The 27,692-nt window shown below is 40.1% G+C and overlaps 1 protein-coding gene across 7 annotated transcripts; it reads right to left on the bottom strand.

Annotated features, from left to right (window-relative positions):
- Nucleotides 1–233: 233 nt before the first annotated feature.
- On the bottom strand, nt 234–25,358 carry Gjc1 (gap junction protein gamma 1). 7 transcript variants are annotated; one of them, XR_007107727.1, is made up of 5 exons: nt 24,208–24,337; nt 9,538–9,613; nt 5,476–6,726; nt 3,344–3,396; nt 234–1,144 (listed from the first exon to the last, which is right to left on the bottom strand). XR_007107727.1 is itself a non-coding variant. In XM_047545191.1 (4 exons), the coding sequence occupies exon 3, from the start codon at nt 6,704–6,706 to the stop codon at nt 5,516–5,518; it is 1,191 nt and encodes a 396-aa protein (XP_047401147.1). In that variant the 5' UTR covers nt 6,707–6,726; nt 9,538–9,613; nt 24,208–24,337; the 3' UTR covers nt 234–1,144; nt 5,476–5,515. The 7 variants fall into 7 exon arrangements, 6 of the variants coding, with proteins under 6 accessions (XP_047401147.1, XP_047401149.1, XP_047401148.1 ...); XM_047545191.1 differs by lacking the exon at nt 3,344–3,396; XM_047545193.1 differs by lacking the exon at nt 3,344–3,396 and having other exon boundaries at nt 6,143–6,726.
- Nucleotides 25,359–27,692: the final 2,334 nt, after the last annotated feature.

Below are 27,692 nucleotides of genomic sequence, written 5' to 3'. Positions count from 1 at the left end.
GAACCAGCCCTGATATGTGAAAGGGCCTCTTTTGAGGCCATACTAAGATCAACTTACAGGTAAATGTACAAGAAGAGATTTTCATATCAGGTTTTCTGTGTAAACCATTTTAAGCTCTTGGGAACAATTTTATACAAAGAATGGGAAAAATGCCACAAGTGAAACTTCCTGACAGCTTTGTTTTCAAAGGGTTTCGAGTTTTTGAGAAAGGATGCACAGACCACAAGTGAATCTTCTAAACTGTATTTGGAACTGAAAAACATTTGGAACTGACAAAATCTTCCCAGAGACAAGGCCCTGAACACAGAACCTGTCTCTACCATGAAAGTTTTACATAAACTGTACAGAACAAAATCAATAACAAATCATCTTTGGCACTAAAACAGGTTCCTTAGCTGTTCATGCAATATCCAAACTGCACATCACACGACATTTGATTCCTGGTTAACAGTTGAATTTTACATTTAAATTTTCTTAAAAAGTTGGATGGAAGTCCTAGCTAAATGTTTCTGGTATCAATATGCTAATCATATCACAATACTTAATGACTGAGGTAGAGACTTCTGTAGGAGATTTGCTAAAGAAAACATAATTGAGAGAACAGTTAAATTTTTTTCAATGCTGGAAGCACAAAGCCAACTGTCTGTCTGGTTCAACAAGTCAACCTAAAAGGCAGCACTTACTTTTTATCTCTGTATTGATTTTGCACTGCAGTGGAACTCCTAGATTTTAGAATACTGAGGATTTCTTCTTTAATGTGGAATGTGCATGAACCAAATCCACGTAATAGTGTTATTATAAACAGCAAAGCAACAGGATTACATTAGGGATAACAGTAAAGGAAAATCTTAAAAGTCTCCATGATGTGAGGCTAGAAAGAGTAGTATGTATGTAATTCAACCTAAGGATCCTAACATTTGATGGTAACTGACTTATTACAGATTTATGACATGTGAGTTGAAATTTTATTTCCCAACTGCACTGTATAGCTAAAGGGGTTTTATTGCCAAAGGGTGGTAAGATTCTTCAAGAGATTACATGATTTTATACATAAAATTAATCTAATACCTGGAACCTTCCAATCAACATGACCAGCAGCTGTGTATCTTTGACTTCAGGTATCTTCTTCATAGCTGGGAAAGACCTTTGATTTATAAATAAAAAAGGTATTTATTAAAGTCAACTCAAGTATAACACAGTTGTCTTTACCAAATGCTGGCTGGCCAAAAATTTATCATCATGCAGAGGTGTTATTTTTAGAAGTGGAACGCCTCTTAAATGAGAAAGCAAGCCCAGAGCATGGACATCTAAACGCTGAATGGGTAAATCATATGACTAATAGGAAGAATATTTTAAAGTCTGTTCTTGGTATAAATTGCTTGAATCAAGTGTTTCAAACCATCACTGAGGCCCACAACAAAGGGCACAACAGCATGCCTTACCACCATCACACAGCTAACTATTGTTCTGAAGCTCCAAGCTCAGTCAAGTGACCAACAGTGAGAAGGCTTTTTGTTTTTCATGGTGCCAGGGACTGAACCCAGGACCTGGTGCATGCTAAGTGAGTGCTCTACCTCTTGAGCTACGCCCCAGTCCCGATAGTTGATTCTTCAAATACCTTTTACCACAGGTTACTACTTGCTAACACTCAGAGGCAAGGGATTCCTTAACTTGGAAACTCAAACTGCCTGATTTCACACTGTGAAGAAATGACAGGTAAGTTTACTAATACTGATTTTTTTTCCCCTTTAAAGATATAGGTAGCCCTCTAAAAGACAGAGAGATGCAAAAAACCTGAACTATGAGTACCATTTTAGATGGCAAATTCATTGTTATCAAGAACAAATAATTCTACAAATATTGGTCAAGGAAAATTACCAGAAAAACTGACTTCAACTGAAATAATACACTTGTGGTTTTAAATGAACAAATATGGAAACAGGCAAAATGAAGTCATAAGCAAAGACAAAGCCACAACATGAACATTAATATTCCTTCAGGGGAAAATGTTATCTAATTCTCCCTTCAAATTTGAACTTTTGCAAATCTCTTCTGAATAAAAGATTTTAACAAAACGTCAGGTGTGGACACACAACATCTGAATAAATGTACCGGTACATTAAGGAACATAACCATGTTATTGTTCCTATCGATTCTAGCATGTGAAGGACTGAGTACTCAACTTCCACTGAGAGGAGAAATATGACATAGCATGTCCTATGTGGTAATTTAAAACAATACAATTTTGATAGAAAAAAAACAAAACTATTGGCAGACTTTTGATACAAATACCTGTACATTCCAGAACAATATTTTCACAGATTCAATGTACAATCAATTAATGTATTAATAAACTAGACAAAGGGTCACTCTTAACGTAGGTAAATAACATATAATAAGGGGAAAACAGTTTTAGCAAACTTATATTCAAAAGAAAGAAATGTACTAAGGAGGCAGTGAGTAGGGAAATTCTTGTCACAATTAAAACTTCAGCAGCTCAGGAGGCTGAGGCAGGAGGATCTTGAATTCAAAGCTAACCTCAGCAACTCAGTGAAGCCCTAAGCGATTCATCAAGGCCCTGTCTCTAAACAAAATACAAAAAAGGGCTGGGGATGTGGCTCAGTGGTTAAGCACCCCTAGATTCAATCCCTGGTACTAAAAAACAAAACAAAAAAAATCCCAAAACTTTAGCAAGAGAATAAAAATAGATTTTAAAGTGTATGCACACGAGGTGACTTAGAATATCTTTCTGTATAACTTAAGAAGTTGAAGAATTAGCTAAAAACAAAAGATAACATTCTCAGCAGCACAGGCCAAAATGAAACACCAGGGGCTGTTGTAGAAACTATGTGGCTGCTTCTGGCACCAAATGCCTTTGCCTGGTTCTTCCTGGCATTTCTGCTCGACTCCTACCCTCTCTGCCACTCAAATTCCCAACCTTTCTGCTGGCAAAGCCACTCTCTTTTCCTCTGAGCTCTGAATAAATGGCAATGAGTGTATGTGAACTTTCTGTCAATTAAGAAATCTGGGGCTGGGGAGATAGCTCAGTTGGTAGAGTGCTTGCCTTGCAAGCACAAGGCCCTGGGTTCGATCCCCAGCACCGCAAAAAAAAAAAAAAAAAAAAAAAAAGAAAGGAAGAAAGAAATCTGCTGGAAGCTCCAGCAACACAAGAATTGGTAGTTCTGTATCTCAATGAGGCTTAGGTAATGAAAATCCTGCCTTTTTTCTAACAATTACATGAATTTCCTTAATAACCGTTTGGTTGGAGGGAAACTGACAATGTCCATTAATTATTCATGATATACATGTATGTCATTTTCTAAAATTTCCCCTTCAGTCTCACCTGAGTTTATTTTCTGCTTAAAATTTTGAGAGATCCTGAGGAGCTTCTCCAAGCTAAAATTTAAAGATTAGAAAATATATATACATATATAAGTCAATGAACCTTACAAGATAAGGTTAAATTTTCTAAGTTTTTTTGGGCAGGGCAGGGGCAGGAAGAAGGAATGCAAATGAAGAACCAACAAAGAAAAACAACTGCACCAAAGGTGCTATTCTCATATTCTTCTAAATAGTCGGGAAATGGAATTTTAAAATGCAGACACAAAGCATAATACCTTTGGAATTTCAAAGTCAGAGATGGCTTTGTTAAAAGAGCAAGACACCCAAGTGAGATGCTCCCTGGTGGAGCAAAGACCCCCAACCCCTTTACCAAGTTTGTGCTCAGAGGCTCTCCACTAATTCAAACCTGAGAATGGGACAGAACAAAGCTCTCTGACAAAATTTAAAGATGGGGGCTGGGGACATAGCTCAGTTGGTAGAGTGCTTGCCTCTCAAGCACAAAGCCCTGGGTTCAATCTCCAGCACCACAAAAAAAAAAAAAAAAAAAAAAAAAAAAAAAAATTAAAGATGGTACTGGGAGTGGTGATATGCATCTGTAATCCCAGCTATTAGGGAGGCTGAGGCAGGGGGATGGCAAGTTCAAGACCAGCATGGGCAACTCAGGGAGACTCTTTAAAAAATAAAATGAACAGGGTTAGGGATGTAGCTCAGTGGTAGAGCACTTACCTAGCATGTGTGAGGCCCTGGGTTCAATACCCAGTTTAAAAAAAAAAAAAAAAAAAAAAAAAGAGGGCTGGGGGTATAGCTCAGTTGGTAGAGTGCTTGCCTGTCAAGCACGAGGCCCTGGGTTTGGTCCCCAGCACCGCAAAAAAAAAAAAAAAAAAAAAAAAGATGGCAATAACCACTGCTAATAAACACTGGTTTTATAAACAATAACGCTTGTCATTAACAAATGCATATACCAACAGGGAATAAATACTGAATACCTCTTTTGGTCTATTTACAGACGAAATCCCAAATGAGATCAATGGCCATTTAGGCAGACACCTACATTGGTGGCAGTCAGTCATAAATTCCATTATAAAAAAAATTCTAAAAATCTGAATTTAGGCCTTCTGCCATCTGCAGTACAGGAAGTTTTGAATGTTCTTAGTCTAGAAGTGAATTTTTATATTTCTAATGGTAACAAATATGGAAAATATCCATTATTGGCTTAAGAAACCAGAGAGAGATGGGCAGGTTTCTCGATAGGGGCTTAAGGCTAATCAAAAGGGTTCACAATTGAACTTCTATTAGGCTTCATTTCCCAGGTGCAACTAAGCTCTCTGAGACAAGTGGCTTAGCATCAACTCTAGTGAGATGCTTCATACTGCTACTGGACGGGAGACACCACTGCATATCAGACTTCTGAAAGAATTTATGTATACACCATCAAAGCACATACTGGCAATGCTCGGTATTTGAAGAAATCCTGCAGTGAATCATTTACATCCTTTGGAAACATATTTTCAAAGAATGGCTACAGCTCTGGTCATAAAAGTGAGATTCCCAGATTTCTCAGGTAGAAGAGACAAGATCTCAATCTCTTTATAATGCAGTCTTTCTAAGACAGAAAACTGGTATCTCCTCCTCAGTCTCCTTAAAATGTTCCCTGCAACATGAGAGGCACTTGTATTGAGCGTAGCATCTACTAAAACTCTAAATCCAGGGTAGATTTTGCTAAACAAATAACACTAGCCTAATAGGCATTACTTACAAGGATTTTTTTCCTTTAATATAAAAAAGTGTAACTACAGCAGTTCAATGTACAAATACAAAAAAGTTCTCATACTAAAAAAAAAGGAAAAAGAAAAAAAAATGTACCATAATACTGTACATACAAAAACTGTTCAACAAGAATGATTTAAATATATCTGTTCTTCTCTGGATCTGGAAGACACAAATGTAAAGTTCTGCAACTGTATTATTGCTGAGAACATGTGCCCTGGAACACTGTGTTTTCCTTTCCCCACTTATCCCAGCCCCACCTTCAGAGTCCCCTGAGTTTGGATCATGAGCCAACAGCATCCCTGAAGATAACCAGAGCCAAATGTTTACTCAATGGAAGTCATTATTCAGTGAGCCGTTGCTTACCATAAACTATGAAAAGCCCAAGTTTTAAGCCCAGCAAAGATTAAATCCAGACGGAGGTCTTCCCATCCCCTGATTTGCTACTAGCACTGCTTTTGTTGGACCCAGTTTTGGACCCCACTTTGGCCTTTTTTTCACGAGGACCATGGGGGTTATTTTGGTGATTGTAGGCCTGGATTGCTAGATCCAAGCGTTCCTGAGCCATTCTGATCTCCCGCTGCAGAGTCTCCAGGTCAGCTGGGAGGTGCTCCTCATGGCTGCCATACTGCTGCTCCTGGGCGATGTTGGCTTTGTTTTGCTTATAGGCGATCTTAGCATTGGACAATTCCGTGTACTGGATTTGATCTGGTTTGACAGCAATGTTATAGCCAGGGGGAGCAGATGGTGTATTCCAAGTGAAAGGATAATTATAAGCACCCGGATCTTCAAGTTCCCTCCTTTTACTGTTTAGTGAGTCTCGAATAGTTCCAAACCCTAAATGAAGCATCTCCCAAATGTTAAGCAATAGGCAGAGGCCTGTAACACCATACATTATCAGAAGGAAGATGGTCTTTTCAGTGGGTCTAGAAATAAAGCAGTCTATTTTATGAGGGCAAGGAAGTCTGCTGCACACATAAAATGGATGGACTTGGAAGCCATATAGGAAGTATTGCCCTATTAGAAAACCCACCTCAAACACGGTCCTTGCCAGCAACTGCAGTACATAGATTTTCATGAGCCCATCCTCCCGAATCCGACGTCGGCCATCATGCTTGGGTTTCGGTTGGCTCTGCTCCTTATTTTCTTTTTCACTTTCTAATTCCATTTCTGGATACATCATAGGATCCTCTTCATGGTCCTCTTCTGTTTCTTCCAGAGCCCGGTGCTGTTTCCAACGCATCGCATAGGGTTTGCTCCGAGCTGCCTTCTTGTCCGCCTCACCATGCTCCATTTTGGCAATCTTATGAATGGCGTAGCCCAGGTACATCACAGAGGGAGTTGCCACCAGAATGATCTGGAACACCCAGAATCGCACATGGGAGAGTGGTGCAAAGGCATCATAGCAAACATTCTCACAGCCTGGCTGTTCTGTGTTGCACACGAATTTGCTTTGCTCATCATAGTAGATGGATTCTCCTCCTACAGCTGTTAGAACAATCCGAAACACAATCAATACAGTGAGCCAGATCTTCCCTACAAATGTGGAATGGTTGTGGATCTCCTCTAGCAGGCGAGTCAGGAAGCTCCAACTCATGGTGATCAACTTGCTTTGCCCTGATAAAGTGGAAAATATTGTGGAAAAAACCAACAAATATTAAAGTCTTTTTATTCTCCCTTTTGGTGCTGGGGATTTAACCCAGGGTTATGCACATACTAAGCTCATTCTACCACTCTAGCACTGCATTACATTCCAAGCCCCAACAGCTGTTAAAATATTTAAAATGTAAATTTTAATTCATGATATTTCCAGAAACCACTTCTGTAAATACATGACATCTAACTGCAAAGCTAATACTAGAACAAATGTTACAGTAAATAACATTACATCCAATCAACAGGCAAATCCATTTAAATTAACATCTCACTCTTACGACCCTTAGAACAATTCATTCACCTCAGTCCAAAAGGATTTGTTTGGACTTACAGGGTCCTAGGAAGTCTGGTTTACTTTCATGTCTTCCTCTGTTTATGAAGTAAAATTGTGGGGCTGGGGTACAGTTAAGCAGTGGAACACTTGCCTTGCATGCAAAAAGCTCTGGGTTTGGTCCACAGCACAAACAATAATAATAACAATAATACAAAAAGTCCACATATAATAACATCATTATCATCATCATTATTATTATTATTATTATTATTATAGATCTCATTTACTGAGATGTCTTTCTCAGATGCAGTCCACTTTTTTTTTTTTTTTTTTTGGTACTGGGGATTGAACTCAGGGGCACTTGGTCCCTAAGCCACATCCCCAGTCCTATTTTGTATTTTATTTAGAGACAGAGTCTCACTGAGTTGCTTAGTGCCTTGCTGTTGCTGAGGCTGGCTTTGAACTTGCACTTCTCCTGCCTCAGCCTCCAGAGTCACTGGGATTACAGGCAAGTGCCACTGCACACAGCTGGTACACTGGGTTTTTGACATGTACTCTTATTTAATGAGACCTTCAGAACTTTTTGAGATATAGATAAGAAAATAATACAAAGAAATGAGAGATGGAGAGAAAGGGGGAAACATGCTAGGGAGTGATACTGGCCAAATTATATTGTTATAGTATGTGCATGTACAAATATGTAATATGTCCCATCGTTATGTACAAATATAATGCACCAATAAAAAGTGTGAAAAAAATTAAAAAATAAAGATGAAAGAAAAAGAAAAGAATACAGCCAGATGCAGTGGTGCATACCTGTAATCCCAGCAGCTCAGGACAACTCGTGAGTTCAAAGCCAATCTCAGAAACTTAGCAAGGCGCTAAGTAATTCAGCAAGACCCTGTCTCTACATAAGATACAAAAAAGGGCTGGCGGGCTAGGGAGATAGCTCAGCTGGTAGAGTGCTTGCCTTGCAAGCACAAGGCCCTGAGTTCGATCCCCAGTACTGCAAAAAAAAAAAAAAAAAAAAAAAAAGGGCTGGGGATGTGGCACAGTGAGTGGTTATGTGCCCCTGGGTTCACTCCTTGTACCAAAAATAATAATAATAGTAATAATAATAATAAAGGGCTGGAGATGTAGCTCAGTGGTACAGCACCCCTGGGTTCAATCCCCAGCACGAAAAAAAAAAAAAGAATGCATAGGTGTAGCTGTTCCAATCCAGTCACAAAGAGAATATCCCTGAGAACATAAAGGAGACCTTTGGGCTGAACTTCATTGTTACAGATAGCTTATAGGAAGCTTAAATTTTGCACCAGCTGACAAAGTGTTGAAAGGAATTAAGGAGATGGTACAGCTGCAAACAACTGGCAATGATCAAGGACTAAAACAACAGAAAGGAACTAGGAAGACACTCCCTAACTGGACTGAACAGCAGAGCAGATTCTGAGAATACCACAATGAATGCTCTTACAACAAGTATTATAACCCCTTTATTATATCTGTATTTGTGTATGGAAGATAGAAAAAAATGTTTTCTGCTGGGCATGGTGATGTACACCTGTAATCCCAGTCACTTAAGAGGCTGAGGCAGGAGGATCACAATTTTGAGGTCAGCCTCAACAAGTCAGCAAGACTCTGTCTCAAAACAAAACAAAACAAAACAAAACAAAAGGGGGGGGGGGGGCTAAGGATTTGGCTCAGTGGTAAAGTATCCCAGGTAAAAAAAAAAAAAAAAAAAAGGCTTGCCAAAGTGAATTGTGAGGATAAGAAATCCAATCAATGGATAAATCAATCAATTTAAAACACATTTTAAAGGACAGTTTTATTCTAAGATTCTTTCTCTTTTTAGTGCCTGGGATTAAACCCAGGGAAGCTTAACAACTGAGCCACTCCCCCTGTCCTTTTTTGTATTTTATTTAGAGACAGGGTCTCAGTGAGTTGCTTAGGGCCTCACTAAGTTCCTGAGGCTGGCAGTGAATTTGTGATCCTCCTGTCTCAGCCCCCAGAGACGCTGGGATTATAGGCACGCCCAGCTCTAAAATTCTTAATATATGCCAAGAATCCAGGTTAAGCCAGGTGCAGTGGCATCTGTCTGTAATCCCAGTGGTATGGGAGGCTAAGGCAGGAGAATTGCAAGTTCAAAGCCAGACTCAGCAACTTAGTAAGGTCCTAAGCAATTTAGTAAAGTCTCAAAATAAAAAATAAAAAGGGGTTAGGGATGTGACTCAGTGGTTAAATACCCCTGGGTTCAATCCCCAGAACCAAGGGGGGGTGGAAAAATCCAAGTTAAAAACATTTACGTGTTGTATAACCCATTAGAAGATAGAAAACAAAAACAAACAAAACAAAAAAATGCGGAATACATGTAATAAGTCCCTAACAACTCCTGACACAAAGTAGATTTAACTTTTAAACTTTCTCTCCCTGATCTTTCACTTTACTTCTGCCGATTATAGGTAATTTGTCAGCACCACCAACAAAGTTTAAATGCACTTTACCTGTTATCCAGAACTTCTGTTACCCAAAATTTTCTTTGAGAAATGATGTTTTGCTTGCAACTTTCCCCAATTCCCTCTGAAAGGGAAAAAAAAAAAAGAGTAGGTCATAAACTTCCTCCCACAGAAACAGTGAATCACTAAAACACCATTTTCCAGGAAGCAACAAAGTTTTCTATGTACCACAGGAATCACTCAGAATAAGATAGGAACAGGCCTGACTGTCAATATGGCTACTTTATCCCCAAACAACACATGTGGTAGAAGAAACTGTAACAGTGACCCAAAGATTCTTGAAACACTGCAGTCTAAGAAAATCTGAGAGGAAGATGAGTCATTTGTGAAAACACAAAGCCAGTGAACTCTGGCACCTATAGCAAAAAGTCAAAGAACCCCAGCAAATTGAAACTGGGTCGCTAAAGGCCTTGCAAAAGTCTTCACCCCTGTGTGCCCTAATCCTGGAGCAGCCAAGTAGGAGCAAGCTATTCTGCTACAACACCCAACAGCTGGATCAGTCCCTGGGACACTAGTCTCCACAAGAGATGATTTACAGATTCAACTGCTCAAAGTCAGAGAAAGAAAACACCTGCATTGTACAGCGATTAAGAAACAAACTCCAGGATGAACTACTGCTCATTATCAAGTTCTGCCAATTCTTAACAGCTATGATCAAATCATCCATAAGGCATCAACTCTGTTTACTACTGTGGCTTAATTTAACAGATTAAAAACAACCCTTGAATGTCATATATAGGAATAGAAGTTGCTTTTTTCTTATTCGTTTTTATGTTTTTTGTTTTGCCTTCCCCCCCCCCCCCTTTTTTCTGGCTGGGAATCAAACCCAGGGGCTTCACACAAGCCAGCAAGTGCTCTACCACTGAGCCACATCCCCAGCCAAGTTATTCTTTTTTAAAATACAGGAAACAAACAAACAAAAAAAAAAAAAAAAAAAAAAAAAAAAAAAACCACCAAAAAAATCCTAGAACAATTTCCAAAACATCAATAAAAAAGAAAAAGTGAAGGCATCTACATAGAATGCATAGTCAAGATGTAAATATAAAGAATTTGCTAGCACCAAAAGTTCAAGGTCAGTCCAGGCAACTTAGGGAGACCTGACTCAAAGTAAAAATGGCTGGGGATGTAGCTCAGTGGTAAAGCACTCCTGAATTCAATATCCAGTACCAAATAAATTAATAAATAATTTAAAAAAATACAATCCAACATACAATGATCTTAGCATGGAACTCAAGTATAGCTCCCATCTCTAGCCCTGATCTTCAACTAAGCCTACTTATCCTCTTAATACATAAGTTATAGAACCACAAAACAAGAATGATGTGTAATCTTTAAATGGTGATGTAAACCAGGTTTATAACATAGAACACCGTAATGATTCACATCCACAAACTCCCTGCAAGTACAATTTTCCCCCAATACCATGCATAAAGTAATTTTCTCCTAAAGCCTGAAATCCAATTTCTTAGCAATAAACCCAAGAAATACAATAGTAAAAAACTCATCCTTTATACCTGCAACCACACAGACAAATTGTGTGTGTGGTGTGTGTGTGTGTGTGTGTGGTGTGTGTTAGGGATTAAAACCAGGGCCTTATGTATGCTAGGCAAGCAAGCACTCTGCCACTAAGCCACATCTCCAGGCCAATGAGGACCTTTTCCAATAAATATTGCTATGAAAAATTTTCTTAGTAGTTTAGCATCTCATACAATAACCCAACTTTTGTTGAGATGAATTGGTACAAAATTTTTAAAGGTTATATAAATTTTAAAGCAGACATTTTAATATACCTAGAGGTACTTCTCTTGTACTGGTTAAACAGGAAGATTAGAAAAATACCAAGAACCTTTGGAGCCTGGTTTTTCATGGGCTTTCCTAAGAGGTACAACATTCTATATGCACACCTGAAATGTCTGTGAAGTAGGTATTCCCACAGTTTATGTTTTTTTTTTTGTTTTTTTTGCGGTACTGGGGATCGAACTCAGGACCTTGTGCTTGCAAGGCAAGCACTCTACCAACTGAGCTATCTCCCCAGCCCTCCACAGTTTATGTTGTTGGCCACAAAATGTCCCAGGGAAGAGGGTAATCTTATATTAGTTCCTCTAATATATGGGATATAAAAGGATAATTTTTTTTTCACTTTTTTTTTATTGTAAACAAATGGGATACATGTTGTTTCTCTGTTTGTACATGGCGTAAAGGCATACCATTTGTGTAATCATAAATTTACATAGGGTAATGTTTGATTCATTCTGTTATTTTTTCCCTTCCCCCCAAAAGGATAATTTTTTAAAGGTTAATTTCATTTTCTTTTTCTTAGAATAATTCTTGGGGGGGGGCAATAACATTAAAAGAAACCAATATAAACCACAATCACAGGGCTGGGGCTGTAGCTCAGTGGCAGAGCGCTTGCCTAGCATGTCTGAGGTATTGGGTTCAACCTCAGCACCACCTAAAAATAAACAAATAAAATAAAGGCATGCTGTCCATCTATAACTACACACAAAAAAAATTTTTTTGAAAGATAAGAAGCCAAGGCAGGCACAGTGGCACATGCCTATAGTCCCAGCTGAGGCTGAGGCAGGAGGATCGAAAGTTCAAAGTCAGGGGCTGGGGAGATAGCTCAGTTGGCAGAGTGCTTGTCTTAAAAGCACAAGACCTTGGGTTCGATCCCCAGCACCGCAAAAAAAAAAAAAATAAAAAAAAAAAATAAAAGAAAGTTCAAAGCCAGGCTCAGCAAAAGCAATGCCCTTGTAACCCAGTGAGACGCTGTCTCTAAATAAAATACAAAATAGGGCTGGGGATGTGATTCAGTGGTTTAGTGCCTGAAATCAATCCGTGGTATCCCCTGCCCCCACAAAAAAAACCCCAAGAGATAAGGAAGTAAGGTCCTGGAAGTTTATATAATTTGCCTAGATCATTCAGTTATTTGAAGTCTGACTATATTGTCATGAAATTTGGGGAGAAAGAAGTCTCCTAAAATTATATAGAAAACAAAAGGCGGAGTTATAAACAACTGTTACAATACTAGCTCTTATAATTGCCCATGTTCCTACCTTTATTGTAATGGTTACTTCTTTATATAGCTTCACATTATTGTTTAGTGTCATTTCATTTCACCTTCCAAAACTCCCTTGAGCATTTCAAGCAGGACAGACCCAGAACTAACAAACTCCTTCAACTTGTACATCTGGGAATGCCTTAATTTCTCCTCACCTTTACTTCTTTATTTTGGTGGTGTGGTGTGGGTGTTCAACTGGGGATTGAACCCAGGGGCTCTTTACTACTGAGCTTCACCCCTGGCCCTTTTTATTTTTTATTTTGAGACAGGGTCTTGCTAAGTTGATGAGACTGGTTTTGGACTTGTGCTCCTCTTGACTCAGCCTCCCAAATTGCTGGGATTACAGGCATGCACCACCATGGTTGGCCAAGGTGCTTTTCTGATCAATGGGCTACTGCAGGTTTTGCCCAGGCTACTTTAAGAATATTTGCACATGCAGCCAGCCACAATGGCTAAAGATGAGTAGCTACTAGCATAATAAGAGTTTAAATTCATGAAAATTAACTCCCAAACCTTCCCTGGAAGACAAAAGCTTTCAACAGACAGAAAGCCTTAGGATATGAAACAGTGGCAGAGTACTTGCCTAGCATGCACCAAGGCTGTGGGTTTAATTCTCAGTAACACATGTGTTCACCTGTCCGCACAGGCGCGCACACACACGCAGGAAGTCACCAGAGTTCTAAAACAGTTACATCAGACAGGTTCTGCAAGAGCAACTGTTGGATTCCTGGTGCTTCCGATTCTGCCATATTTTCAGAACCTCTTGTGAAGTTTTAATGTTCACTAAACTATAAAAATCAGGAAATAAAAGAGTTTAAAATAGGGCTGGAGATGTAGCTCAGTTGTAGAGCACTTGTCTAGTGTGTATTTAGTCCTAAGTTCAATCCCCAGCACCACCCCCTGCTCAGGTTTAAAATAAGTAGCGGTATTCTAAATGTTTTGTAAGTATAACAACCAAATGTGAGTGGATGAGAGCCAAATTTAAATCTCATAATTAAAAAATTAAAAACCCTGGCTGGGGTGTAGCTCAGTGACAGAGTGCTTGCCTACCAGTACATGTGAGGCACTGGGTTTGATCCTCAGCACCACATTTAAATAAATGAATGAATGAACAAACAAATAAATAAATAAATAAAATAAAGGTATTGGGCCCATCTACAACTAAAAAATAAAAAAACCCAAACCCCAGGATAGGCAGTCACATTTTTAAATCCTAATTTATTTTCTAAACAAAAACAAAATCCAGGATGAACTCAAATGAACTTTCTATTACAGTATTTCTTAACCTTAAATTTTATAAAACTGAGAGCAAGTCTAGAATAAAAGACAACTTTAATTCTGGAATGTGATTCAGGTGCTGTAGGAATAAATTCTTCCTTTCCATATTTTCATCTGTGAAATGGAGACATCAAATTAGATGATTTCGCTGGGCACAGTGGCGCATGCCTTGTAATTCCAGCAGCTCAGGAGCCGAGGCAGGAGGATCACAAGTTCAAAGTCAGCCTCAGCATAAGGAAGGCACTAAACAACCCAGTGAGACCCTGTCTTCAAAAAAAATACAAAATAGGGTTGGAGATGTGGCTCAGTGATCAAGTGCCCCTGAGTTCAATCCCTGGTACCACCACCAAAAAAAAAAAAATTTTTTTTTCAAAGGTTCCTTGTGTTAAAATTTGATGAAATTATTTCCAGCACAATAAAATTCATAAAACTGAAATATTATGTGGAATTCTGCTCTTTAGGGGCAGGAAGAAAGCAAAATAAAGGTATTGAATTAAAAAATAATAAGAAATCAAATTTTCTTTCTTCTTTTTTTTGGGTACCAGAGATTGAATCCAGGGGCACTCAACCACTGAGCCACATTCCTTGCCTTTTTTGTTTTTGAGACAAGGTCTTGCTAAGTTGCTCAGAGTCTCGCTAAATTGCTGAGGCTGGCTTTGAACTTGCAATCTTCCTATCTCAGTCTCCCAAGCTACTGATGATAAGGCATGTTCCACTGCGCCCAGCAAAATGTCAAATTTTCCAAAAAGTCATATTCTAAACAGTCATCCCAAAAATCTGTAATGGAACTAAACTAAAAATTTCAATATGGACTCACCATGATTCCAAAGTTAAGTAATAACTGGGTATCTCAGATCATGAGCTGAGCAATCCATTAAGAATCACACTAGTGACTCACATCCCTGAATGAGTCTGCTTTATGTGCAGAAATGAAATCAATTAAAGGTTTACAATGAAGTTTTGTTTAACTGGAACATTTTAAGTACAAGTTAATTCCACATGAGTGATAATAGATGTTTAACAACTAGCTGGTGACAATTTCTATGCAAAAGCATTATGGCAGCTAACCAGCAAACAGTAATCTATGTATTATAAACATGAAAACAACTTGTTTTCAAAAGCGCTTCTGGCTATGGAGGATATCTGAGAGAAACAAAATATAATTTACAGTGAATCAAATTATAAAACCTCCTAGAGTAGTTTAAAATCTTGGCTATATCAACCAACAAGGAAATAAAACACCATTGTGGGATGAAGTACCAATCTGCCCTGGCAAAGAGCCATTCTACTTGAATTTAAGAACATTCAGGAACCAGCTGGATAAGTATGGGGAACCTGGAATAATGTATTCATTCACAATGTCTCAAAAGTGGAACTGTCTTCATGTGAAAAGGACAGTATTGGTGCACATGTCCAAAATAGCCTAAGCTTAAGTCTAACCAAGTGATGTGAATAATGCTCAGTCTAGGAAACTACACATGTCTAAGAGAAGAACAAATGTATATTTCTAATATGACTAGGTTTACAAAACAAAAGTTCTAAACAACAACAACAACAACAACAAAAACACACCATCATATAGCAAAGTTGAGTGCAACCTAGTCCAACCTTTCTGGAAGGTATCTTGACAATATTGATTATCAATAATGTTAAGCCAGGCATGGAGGACACTTCTGTAATCCTAGAGGTTGAGGCAGGAAGATGGCCAACTCAAGACCAGCTTATGCAACTTAGTGAGACCCTGTCCCAAATAAAAAATAAAAAGGGCTTGGGGGCTGGAGCTGTGGCTCAGTGGTAGAGCACTTGCCTAGCATTTGTGAGGCACTGGGTTCAATTCTCAGCACCACATGTAAATAAATGAATAAAATAAAGGCCTATCAACATCTTAAAAATATGTAATTAAAAAAAAAAGGGCTGGGAATGTGGCTCAGGGATAGAGTGCCTTGGGTTCAATCCCCTCTACCCAGTGTGGGGCAGGGGAACTTAAAATGTATATACTCTGCCAGGCGCAGTGGTGCACACCTGCAATCCCAGCAGCTCCGGAGGCTCAGGTAGGAGGATTGCAAGTTCAAAGTCAGTCTCAGCAACTTGGTGAAGTCCTAAGCAATTTAGTGAGATCGTGTCTCTAAAATACAAAAAAGAGCTGGGGATGTGGCTCAGTAGCTGAGCACCCCTAGATTCAATCCTTGGTACCAAAACCAAAAACAAAATAAAACAAAAAAAGACATTCTTTAATCAGGAATGTCACATCTAGTAATTTAACCTAAATAAACACAGTATATTTATTTTAAGATTTATGGCATAACATCTATAATGAAATAATCATTAAACATTTTTTAGAACAGAGGACAGAAAATTCAAATGTGTATGACTACAGACAGAAAGTAGATTAGTGGTTGCCTACAACTGGGCAGAATGAAGAATGGGAAGTGACTGCTAATGAGTATGAAGTTTCTTTTTGGAGGAACCAAAATAGTCTAAAATTTATTATGGTAATGACTATATAACTTTGTGAACATATTTAAAAACACTGAATTGTGCTATTTGTTTTTGTTTGTTTTTTGTACTGGGGATTGAAACCGGGGTGCTTTACCACTAAACTACATCCCCAGTTTTTTTAAATTTATTTAGAAACAGGTTCTCATTATGTTGCAGATGGTCTCAACAAGGTTGCTGAGGTTTTGGATTGTGAAATTTAAATCACTGAGACACATGGAGTCTGAATTATATATCAATAAAGTTAATTTCTTTTAAAAATGTTAATGTCTCCATACCAGGTAAAGCAATACAAATAATTATCTGAAAAGGGCTGTTTATTAGTTCCAGCTGAGAGGGTTTATCAGCTTGACATTATCTTTCAAAAGAATTCTTTAATTCACAAGGCTCTGGGTTCAATCCCCAGCACCACCAAAAGAAAAAAAAAAAAAAAATTCTTTAAACTGGAAGCATTGTAGCACACCTGTAATCCCAGGGGCTCAGGAGACTGAGGCAGGAGGATCAAGCCCAAGGCCACTTAATGAGACGCTATATCAAAATAAAATAAAAATTAAAGAAAGTCCTAGGAATGGAAGAGTACTTGCTAACCTGTGCAAAGCCCTGGGATCAAACCTTAGTACTTAAAAACAAAAAAAAAAAACAAGAACAAGAACTCTTCAACCTGGATTTCTAGGTGCAGTCTCATTTTTTGATGCTTTCAATTGAATAAAACAAAGAAAGATGCACAAATATGAATACTGCTCAATGAATTTTTAAAAACTGAACATACCCCTGTAACCAGCAAGGAAATAAAGAACATTAGGAGCTACCCACAGTCACCATATGTCCCTTACTATCCAAGGCAAACCACCAACCTGACTTCTAACAACATAGATTAGTTTAATCCACAGCCAGTCCTGACACTGACATTATGGATAATTAGGATGTTGTAGCATCCCTGGCCTCTTCCACTTATGAAAACCAAAAAAGTCTCCAGAAATTGCCAAATGCCTCTTAGAAGGAAAGACTATCTTCCATGTGAACTTTATATAAAAGGCATCACAAATAGACTCTCTTGCGTTGATAACATAAAGAACATTTAGCTCTATCTGTTCATTCTCCTTGCTTTATCATATTGCCACTGTGTAAACATATCAAGTTATTAATTCTGTTGATGGGCAGTTTGGGGTTAGTACAAATAATACTGCTATGAACACTGTACACATGTCTTCTGGTGAACATATGCATGCATTTCTACTGAATATCCAGAAGTAGAATTGCAATCGTAGGTATAGGTGTGTCAGCTTTAGATCAGTCACTTTCCAAAAGGGTTACATCAACTTAAGACTCCTACCTGCTGTTTCTTTCAATCTCTCTAGGCCCTCCCTCCCTCTCTCTCCCTCTTTTGACAACTAATCTAATGTCTGAATAGAAATACATCAACATTAACAGCAGCCTATGGATTATCTACTTTCTTTGTCTTTATGCTTTTTAGTATTTTCTACAATAAACATGCAATAATGAAATCCGCAAAGCTTTTACTTCATAACCAAAGTCCTTCGAGAAATTTTAAAAGTAGGTTAAGGTACAAATTTCATAATATTTGCATACATTCATAAAGATTTAATTAAGTAATAAATCACAGAAGAATATAGATATAATACCCAAGCCTTGCTGGAGATCACATCTTGGTATTTATATTGGGCCAACTTCATCACAGAATCTTTGGTGCAATTACTAAACCCCTGAAGGTATAGAGATCCAAGACAAAAGTTATATAAAATTCCACTCTGGAGTAAAAGATAGTACGGCGAGTCCAGAGGGTAATTTTTAATTTGGAAGTATATGTGAAAGATGATAGTAATCTGACATAATCTAATAGCAGCTTAGTATCCTGCTGCTCTTATTACTTTACCTACCCAATATAAAATGTGCAGAACCAACAAAGAAAATTAACAAATGCAACATTCCCTTGGAACACACAGCTTTTACCATTATTCCCTGCTCATTATCATCTGGCATGGAAGGAGTCAGCCTTATTTTGAGAAATTGTTTATTAAAACAGTCATCAAAGCTGGATGCAGTGGCACACGCCTGTAATCCCAGGGACTAAGGAGGCTGAGAGGAGGATTGCAAGTTCAAGGCCAGCCTTGGCAATTTACTGAGGCCGTAAGCAATTTAGCAAGATCCTGTATCAAAATAAAAAACAAAAAGGGCTGGGGATGTGGCTCAGTAGTTAAGTGCTTCTGGGTTCAATCCTCAGTACCAAAACAACCCCCATCCCCTGGGGAAAAAACACATACAAAACAGTCATCAAAAACTTTCCAGGGGCTGGGGTTGTGGCTCAGTGGTAGAGCGCCTGCCTAGCACATGTGAGGCACTGGGTTTGATCCTCAGCACCACACAAAAATAAATAAAGGTACTGTGTCCATCTAAAACTAAAAATGCATTAAAAAAAAAAAAAAAAAAAAAAAACCTTTCCAGTCTCCATTACAAGTGAGTTCTAAAAAATGTTTACTTGACTTGAATATGTTACAAAATAATTTCTCCTATCCTAATCACTCTGTTTCCTGTCCTCTCCCTGGTATCAATGAATTATTCTGTTGGGATATAACACTTATCCATGTGATTCAGTACAAACTCAACAGACCTAGAGCAATACTAAATATTGATAGCCCAAAAGGGCTTCTTTTTTAATCCAAAATAATCTGTTACCTAAGGTTTTGAAGATAGCTAAATTAAAATCCAAGACCACATGCACAATTCCATTTCTTAAAAATTGAGACCCCCAATCCTAATAATGTTTCTCAACACAAAAGCAAGCAGGTCAGGTAGTATAGCTAAATGGTAGGGTACTTGTGTAGCATACATAAGGGCCTGGGTTTGATCTCTAGCAGAAGGAAGCAAGTAAGATAGTTAGCTAGCTTTCTCTTCTGTGAATGTGGAAAATACACACCTGCTTGAACTGCTCAACCTATAATAAATACAAAGTTTTCACTCTAAATAACATCACCTAGAACTGAACTGGAATGTGGGGCTAAAGCAAGCTATTCAAATTAGACACATCAATAATAAATACCCTTTCAGATCTCACTAAAGCATTTTCAATACAAATCTAGACAGACAGTCAATCATGTTTTTTAATTTTTTTTTTTTTTTTTTTTTTGGGTGCTGGGGATCGAACCCAGGGCCTTGTGCTTACAAGGCAAGCACTCTACCAAATGAGCTACCTCCCCAGCCCCTTAATTTTTTATTTATTTTATTTTTTGGTAGAATCCAAAGGTTGAACCCAGGGGCACTTAACCACTGAGCCACACATCCTCAGTCAAATATATATATTTCTTTTTTTGTTGTTTTGTTTTGTTTTTGTTTTTGTTTTCTGAGACACAGTCTCATTAAGTTGTTCAGGGCCTATTAGTTGTTGAGGCTGACCTTGATCTTGTGATTCTCCTGCCTCAGCCTCCAGAACCACTGGGATTACAGACATGCTTCACCACACCATGTTCAATCAGGTCTTTTAAAAACATCCTATCAGCGGGGCACAGTGGCACATGCCTGTGATCCCAGTGGCTCAGGAGGCTGAGACAGGAGGATCCTGAGTTCCAAGCCAGTCTCAGCAAAAAGTGAAGCACTAAGCAACTCAGTGAGACCCTGTCTCTAAACAAAATACAAAATAGGGCTAGGGTGTAGCTCAGTGGTAGAGAATTTACCTAGCACATGTGAAGCCTTAGGTTCAATTCTCAGCACCACAAAAACAAAACAAAAGAAGAACAAAAACTTTACCAGAAGTACTTCAGGGAAAAAAAAAAAGAAGCACTTCAGTACACCCAGCAACTATCAATAAAATATTAGTAGGCATTGAAGTAATTTTTTTTTTTTTTTTTTTTTTTTTTTTTTTTTTTTTTTTTTTTTTTTTTTTTTTTTGGTACAGGGGATTGAACCCAGGGAGCTCAACCACTAAGCCACATCCCCAGTCCTGTTTTATATTTTTATTTAGAGACAGGGTCTCACTAAATTACTGGGGTTGGCTTAGAACCTACAATCCTCCTGCCTCGGCCTCTCAACCTGCTGGGATTGCAGGTGTGTGCCAGTGAAATAACTACTGAATACATGAACTGGATGCTTAGGGACACTCGGCTATCAGACACATTACTCTTGACTTTACAGAATATAATGACAGTCAAAATGGTGAAATAGACATTATACGAATAATTTAAATTTTTTGGCAAGGGATATACTGGGATTGAGCTCTACCACTGAGCTACATCCCAGCCTTTTTTATTTTTTCTTTTGAGACAGGATCTAAGTTGCCCAAGCTGGCCTCAAACTTACCATCCTCTTGCCTCAGCCTCCTGAGTAGCTGGGATTACAGGTGTGAAGCACTGTGCCTGGCAATTAAATTTAAATTGTGATAAATTCTACAAAAAATAAGTAAAGGTTACTAGAAGAGTTTTAGGGATCTCTAAATTACTCTAGGAAGAGGAAAAAGGTTTTGCAGCAGAAGTGATATTTAGGAGGTTCTGAAGAATAAAGAGCTGTCTCCCAGGCAGAGAAATTAACTACAGTGTTTGCAAAGGCCCTTGGGTTCAGTTCTGAACTTTTGAGGAGCAGGAATTAAAAAAAAAAAAAAAAAAAAAAAAAATCAGTATGGCTAGATCATACAGAGTAAGAGAAAATATAAAAATAAATGATGCTGGAAAAATAGGCAAGGTAGAACTACACCTCATTAAATAAAGATTCAAGATTTAAAGGAAAAAGCAATATAAATCTTCTGATAAACTGATTGATTAGATTTACCTTAAAACAACAATTCTAGCTGGGAACAGTGGCACATGCCTATAAACCCAGTGACAGGGAGGCTGAAGCAGGATTGCATATTCAAGGCCGGCCTAGGCAACTCAGTGAGATCTATCTCAAAAGAGCAGGGTGGGGGGGATACAGCTCACTGGAAGAGCATCCCTGGGTTCAACTTCAGTACCAAAAAAACAAATTAAAAAAAAAAAGGAAGTAGCTCAGTGGTTGAGTGTTCTGAAAAAGAAAAAAATATATATGAAGAAATGCAAAGGAATACTAAATCGAGTTGGTGATTACCTCCAGGAAGGAGGTCTATAATGGGGTATGGGAGAGAAGACCCTGTCAGGTAGAAAAACAGGACTTCAACTGTAATGATAACATCTTTCTTGAATAAGGTGGACACACAAGTATTTACTCATCATAGTATTATTCATTACTTTTTCTGCCTCAAATATCTGATATTACTTAAAAAAAAAAAGTGAGGGGCTGGAGTTATGGCTCAGTGGTAGAGTGCTTGCTTAGCATGTGTGAGGCTCTGAATTCAATACTCAGCACCACACATAACTACATAAAAGAGCCATGACAACTAAAAAAAAATTAAAAAAAAAAAAAGAAAGAAATAGTAGTGGGAGTAACCTGTAACTCCAGAGGCTGAGGCAGGAGGATCATAAATTTAAGGCCAGCCTCAGCAACTTAGCAAGACACTGTCTCAAAATGAAAAATAAAAAGGGTTGGAGGGTGTAGTTCAGTGGTAAAGCACAGCTGGGTTCAACCCCCAGCATAAAAAAAAAGAGAGAGAGGGAGAGAGGGAGAGAGAGAATATGCGAATGTGAATGAATAAGGAGCCAGTCTGGGTACTGCATGCCTGTAATCCCAGAGATGGGAGGCTGAGACACTAGGATCCTGGAACTTTTTTTTTTTTTTTTTTTTTTTTTTAAATCCTGGCTACCTGTTCAGTGTCTCCACTGAGATATTCGGAAGTAATGTGAGTTTTCCAAACTGAACTCTATCTTGGCTCCAAACCTAAAACTTCAGTGTATCATTTCTACAATTTACCAGGGTCAGACTCTTATCCTCACCTCTAGTCTCCCTGGCCTAATTGAAGTCACCCTTCCTAACCATAATGATCATTTCTAAATGGTTTGCCTCATTCAATTTTTTCTTGGGGGGAGGTCAATACTGGAGATTTAACACATGGGCTCTCTTCCATTGAGCTGGAATTTGGACCCTCACTGTGATTACTGGTGAGCACCAACACAACCAGCTGTAAGTTTTCTAAATGAGGAGCATGCAATATTTTCAAAACCAGAAAAAGTCAATAGAACTGAGAATTGCCCCCCCAAAAGAATAAATTGGGCTGGGCACAGTGTCACATGCCTAGCTGAGGCAGGAGAATCATAAATTCAAGTCTAGCCACAGTGATTTTAGCAAGACCCTGCCACAAAATAAAAAATAAATAAGGCTGGGGATATAGGTCAGTGGTAGCATCCTCCTGCGTTCAAATCACAGTATCACAAAAAGAAAAAGGAAATGAGAACTTCAAATAAAGCAACTTTTTTTTTTTTTAAACACATCACTCTGCACTGAATTAGGCAAGAAACAAACACTAGGTATTTATTAAGAGAATGATGCTCTGGATTTTAAATACATATTTTATATTCTAAGATCCTAACTACTGATTTGATGTGTGAGCCTGGAAATGGGAGACAAGGGGATAATGATAATCAAAGACAGAACCTTGCATTCCTTCCCTTTGGTCAATTTATACAAATATAAAATTAACAAAGGATAACAGCACTTATTATTGTGCTGGAGACATGTTAACTTATGAAATCCTATGTATTAAAGGCTAAAATCAATTCTATCTCCATGAACTGAAAAAAGAATCATGGAGGTGAGCTAAACAAGTAGAAAACCAATTCTCAAATTACACAACCTAAAGTTAAAAGTGCTGATTTTTTGAAAGGCTGTTTGAAATGCTTTGGGAAAATGCACGACAGTTTAAGACAAGTAGTAAATAAGATCAAGCCACTACAAATCAGGACACACATTACAAAACATCCATATAATTTCTATATATTCTCTTTACAAAGTGCTTTGCATAGAACACTATGAGCACAAAGAATTGGTGAAAATTAAGACACAAGATTTGTTTACCAGAGCTTTTTACCTTTTGCACAGAGGAGTTAGTTAGTTGTTCCTTTCATTCTGCCACTACACAGCACTTAAGAAATTCAAAGCAAGTGCAATACAAATTCCCGCTCCCAAAAAGAAATCGGCACTTAACCACACAATTCACGATATTTTTAGTCAGGAGCTCTGAAATTAGGTGTTTTTGGTTTTGCATTCTTATTTTGAATAAAATCTACACTCTCTTTAGAGGAAAAAGGATTTGACTCCAAAATTACATTATGAAGTCTTTTATTCTACAGGTAAAGTACTCGAGATGTGATTTCTGCTTATCAGAGAATTAAAACCCCTTTCATTAACAGTTTTTGGTTTTTAAAGCGCTTTCACATATATTCACATGAACGTGTTACACAACATAAACAATACTTTCAGACCTAATAGGCATACAGGATAACTTTCCCAGAACTTATTCTAACTTGTTAATTTCACCTAGATGTGATGCTAACAAAATGAAGCATGACCACAATGAAATCAGTACCACTGCCAGTTCTCAATGAACGAAAGCGCCTCCACATTTCGCAAAGGTAAAGCAATCCCAATCAAACAACACCCTCCCCACGAAAGAGGTGAATAAAACAAATTCTAACCCACACAGCCACGTAAATCTTTTCGACTCAAAGCTCCAGGCGCAGCCACCAACCCACAATCACAGCGATAGCGCCCTGTCTCAATTCTGAATCTGGAGACTCAAGAGAAAAAAAAAAAAAAAAAAAAAAACAACGAAAAGCAGTGCAAGCAGTGCTCCAAAGTTTCATCAACTGGGGGAAAAGTCCTTTTAAGTAAAGAAAACGCGTCCATCAAGAGACGAGTAGACCAGTCCTCCCGCCCGCCCCTCTCCCGCTTCCAGCCCTCGAACTAACCCTCCTCTAAACCCTCCGAGGGCGGCGGAGTCCGTGCGGGGAGATGTTAGACAAGGAGCCAGACGAACCGGCACGCCGCAGCCGCGATGGCAGGGGCCGCGGTCCGGCAGACAAAGAGCAGCCCGCGAAGCGCCGGGCGGCGGGGGGCGGCCCCGGCGCCGCCCTGCGCCCCTAACCGCCCGGAGGAGTTGGGAGCACCGCCCGGGCGCCGCGCAAGTGCGCGCCAACGCCGCCCCGGTTCAGAGCCGGCCCCCGAGCCGTTTCCCTCCCAATTTGGGAACCTCGCGCCTGGGGACAAAGAGGGAGGGCGCGCCCGGGGCAGCGGCGGGACGCGGGCGGCGACGCCCCTCCAGGCTCGGCGGGAACCCCTCGGCGACGCCCCTCTCCCGCCCCCCGTTGCCGGCCGCGCTCCTCCCGGGGTCCCCGCTCTCCTCGGCTCCTCTCCGAGCTCCCCACGAGTTCTCCCACCTCCCCCCGGGCCCCGCCCCGGCCCGCTTCCCCTCAGCCGGCCCTGCGGCCGCCCCTCACCCGGCGGCGGGTTCCCCCGGAGCCGCCTCCTCCGCCGGGCCTCGGCCCGTCCCGCCGGCCGCCGCCTCATGTGCCCCGCGTCGCCATCGCCTTCGCCGCCACCCTCGCCTCTCCTCCTCCGCTGTCGCCGCCGCCTTCGCCTCAGTCTCCAGCCGAGGCTGAAGCCGCTCCCGCCGCCGCCGCCTCCCGCTCCCGCCGCCGGGACCCGCGGGGAAGCGCCTGCGCACTACGCGCCGCGGTGGGGGCGGGGGCGTCCCGCAGCGGCCTGGGAGCGGGGGGCGCGCGGCACGTGGCACTGGGGTCGCAGAGGGCGCCCCAGAGTTCACGGGGTGCGGCGCGAGCGCCAACTTTCCGCTCTCGGGTCCGCGCACGCTCCGGGGCAGTCCGGGACGCACCGGGGGCGCGGCGCGGGTAGGACCCACCCGGGTGGAGTCTAGACTTGTCGTGGGCGCTCACTTCTTTCCGCGATAGTTCAGTCTTCTAGCTGGATTATCCGGACTGGGGTCCCCCAACCGGCAGTGCCACCAGTGTGAGAGGGCCACCAACGGCGCCGTGAAGACGCCTCACCTGGGTATCCCGGGTTGGTTCTAGGAGCTCCAGAGTTGTCTGGTGTGCGCCCTGCCAGGGCCTTGGTCCAGCGTACCTTGGGATGCTGATGGCTGTTCCAAGTTCTGCCCTACAGTTACTGGAGGGTCCTACAGGCCCTCAGTCGGTCAGTCATCCTTGCTTCTTTGAATCGTGGCTTTTGGAGGCGTTCTAGATACTTTTGAGGTCCTGGACTTCTTGGATTAGCAAGACCCTAATAGGCCATTTCCTCTTAACTCCTTACATCCCAGCAGGGATCTTATTCGAAGTACTTTTAAAAAATTTTGCATGCATAGGAATTCTCCAGTATTTAAGCTGCCTATTAAGAAACTGAGAATTCCCCAAATGCTTTAAGTAGAGTGAGACTATGTGACAAAGGAAGGACTAAATAGGTGGGGGATGACTTTATACAGCGCAGTGTCTCACAATTCCTGTGCTGTGGAATTAGTTCATTTGAGCATCACAGAACAAATGGATAGGCTTTTCATTTTGCCCTTTTGACTAGATAAGAAATTAAACTCTAAATAGCGAGGTGATGTGCTGCAGGTCCAACTCTTCCACCGGAAACTAAGCCCTAAGGGCTAGTTCAGGAGTTGATAACTTGAGGGCTGGGCATCTGGCCATCTGACAAGTTTTTTGTTTTTTTGTTTTTTTTTGTGGTGCTGGGGATTGAACCCAGGGCCTCGTGCTTGCAAGGCAAGCACTCTACCAACTGAGCTATATCCCCAGCCCCTGACAAGTTTTATTTGGCCAGTATAGTGTTTTCCAAAACTATTAATTGCCAAATTTTTAAGATCCGAATTTGACTTCTTTCTAAAAAGTCAAAAAGATTTGCTCACTTTTAGCCTTTCATGTGGCACCTACTTCTTAGACACTGCCCCAAATCAGGTGCTTTAATCGTTTTCATTACCTGCTTGCCCTCCGAGTGTTGAACTTCTCCCTGTACTTGGCATGCCCCAGTCTGCCCCCTCACGACATTTCCTCTCTACAGAGATATTTGAAATGACAAATGCGATGAGATACGTGAAAACGTTAATAAAGAAAACGGTGCTAAGGTTTTGTTCAGCGGTAGAGCTCTTGCCTAGTGTTGGTGAGGCCCTGGGTTCCATCTCCAACACTGCCACAACAAAAATAAAAAGTTGACTCAACACAAAACACAACATTAGACATCTGAGTTTAAAATATTAAAACTCTTAAATCTGCTAGTGTATGTATAAATTGGTTCAAATCACTCTGGAAAGCTGACAATACCTACTAAAGCCGAACCTAGGAGTACACTACCACTGCAATTTCATGAAAAGTTCACAGAATTGTGTACCAAAATACTTGTCCTAGAGTACTATTTACAATAGCCAAAAAACTAGGAACTACTCAAAATGCCCATGAACCACAGAATGGGTAGATAAATTGTGTTATAATCACATAATGGTATATTGTGCAGCAATGAGAATGAACAATCTGTAATTACACACCAGAAAAATGAATCTCACAAAAGTTTCCAATTATATAAATTTCAAAAAGCCGGGTGCAGTGGCGCACGCCTGTAATCTCAGCTTGGGAGACTGAGGCAGGAGGACTGCAAGTTCAAAGCCACCCTTGGCAATTTATTGGGCCCTAACCAACTTAGACCCTGTCTCAAAAAAAAAAAAAAAAAGGTGGGGGGCTGGGGATGTAGCTCAATGATTAAGCATCCCTGAGTTCAATTCCCAGTATCAAAAACACAAAACAAACATTTACCCCTCACCCCCATTAAAAAAAAAAAAAAAAAACAGGCAAAACTTTTATCTGTACTGCTAAGTAGTTACCTAGTTGGCAGGATAGTTGCTGGAGGGGAGGGGGAGGAGGCTTTTGGGAGGCTGGAACTGTTTTGTGCTTGATCTGGATGTTGAATACACAGGTGTACTGAGTTGGTACATTGTACTGGAGACTATGTGTTTTTGTTTTGTTTTGTTTTATTTGAGATGCTAGAGCTGAAACCCAGGGCCTTGCTAGCCACATGCTCTACCCCTGGGTATTCCCTAGCCCTGATGTATACTTTTGATAACACAATTTTGTGTAGCTTTTTTGTTCCTGGTAATGGGGATTGAACCCAGAGGGGTTCTACCCATTGCCAGTCCTTTTTATTTTGAGATAAGGGTCTTGACAAATCACTGAGCCTCCCAAATTGCCAGGATTACAGGCTTGTGCCACCGCACTTGACTCTGAGCACACTAATACTTCCATAAAAACATTTAAATTGGGTGTGGTGGCGCACGCCTGTGAGCCTACCAACTCTGGAGGCTGAGGCAGGAGGATCACAAGTTCAAAGCCAGCTTCAGTAACTTAGTGAGGTCCTAAGCAACTTAGCAAGATCCTATCTCAAAAAATCAAAA

The sequence above is a fragment of the Sciurus carolinensis genome, chromosome 3 (assembly GCF_902686445.1).
Source record: "Sciurus carolinensis chromosome 3, mSciCar1.2, whole genome shotgun sequence".
Classification (NCBI taxonomy): domain Eukaryota; kingdom Metazoa; phylum Chordata; class Mammalia; order Rodentia; family Sciuridae; genus Sciurus; species Sciurus carolinensis.
This window is presented reverse-complemented; position numbering and strand designations above follow the sequence as displayed.

Bases quoted from the DNA above. Each gene is read 5' to 3' on its own strand.
- Gjc1 (XM_047545196.1), bottom strand. From the start codon at position 6,706: ATGAGTTGGAGCTTCCTGACTCGCCTGCTAGAGGAGATCCACAACCAT.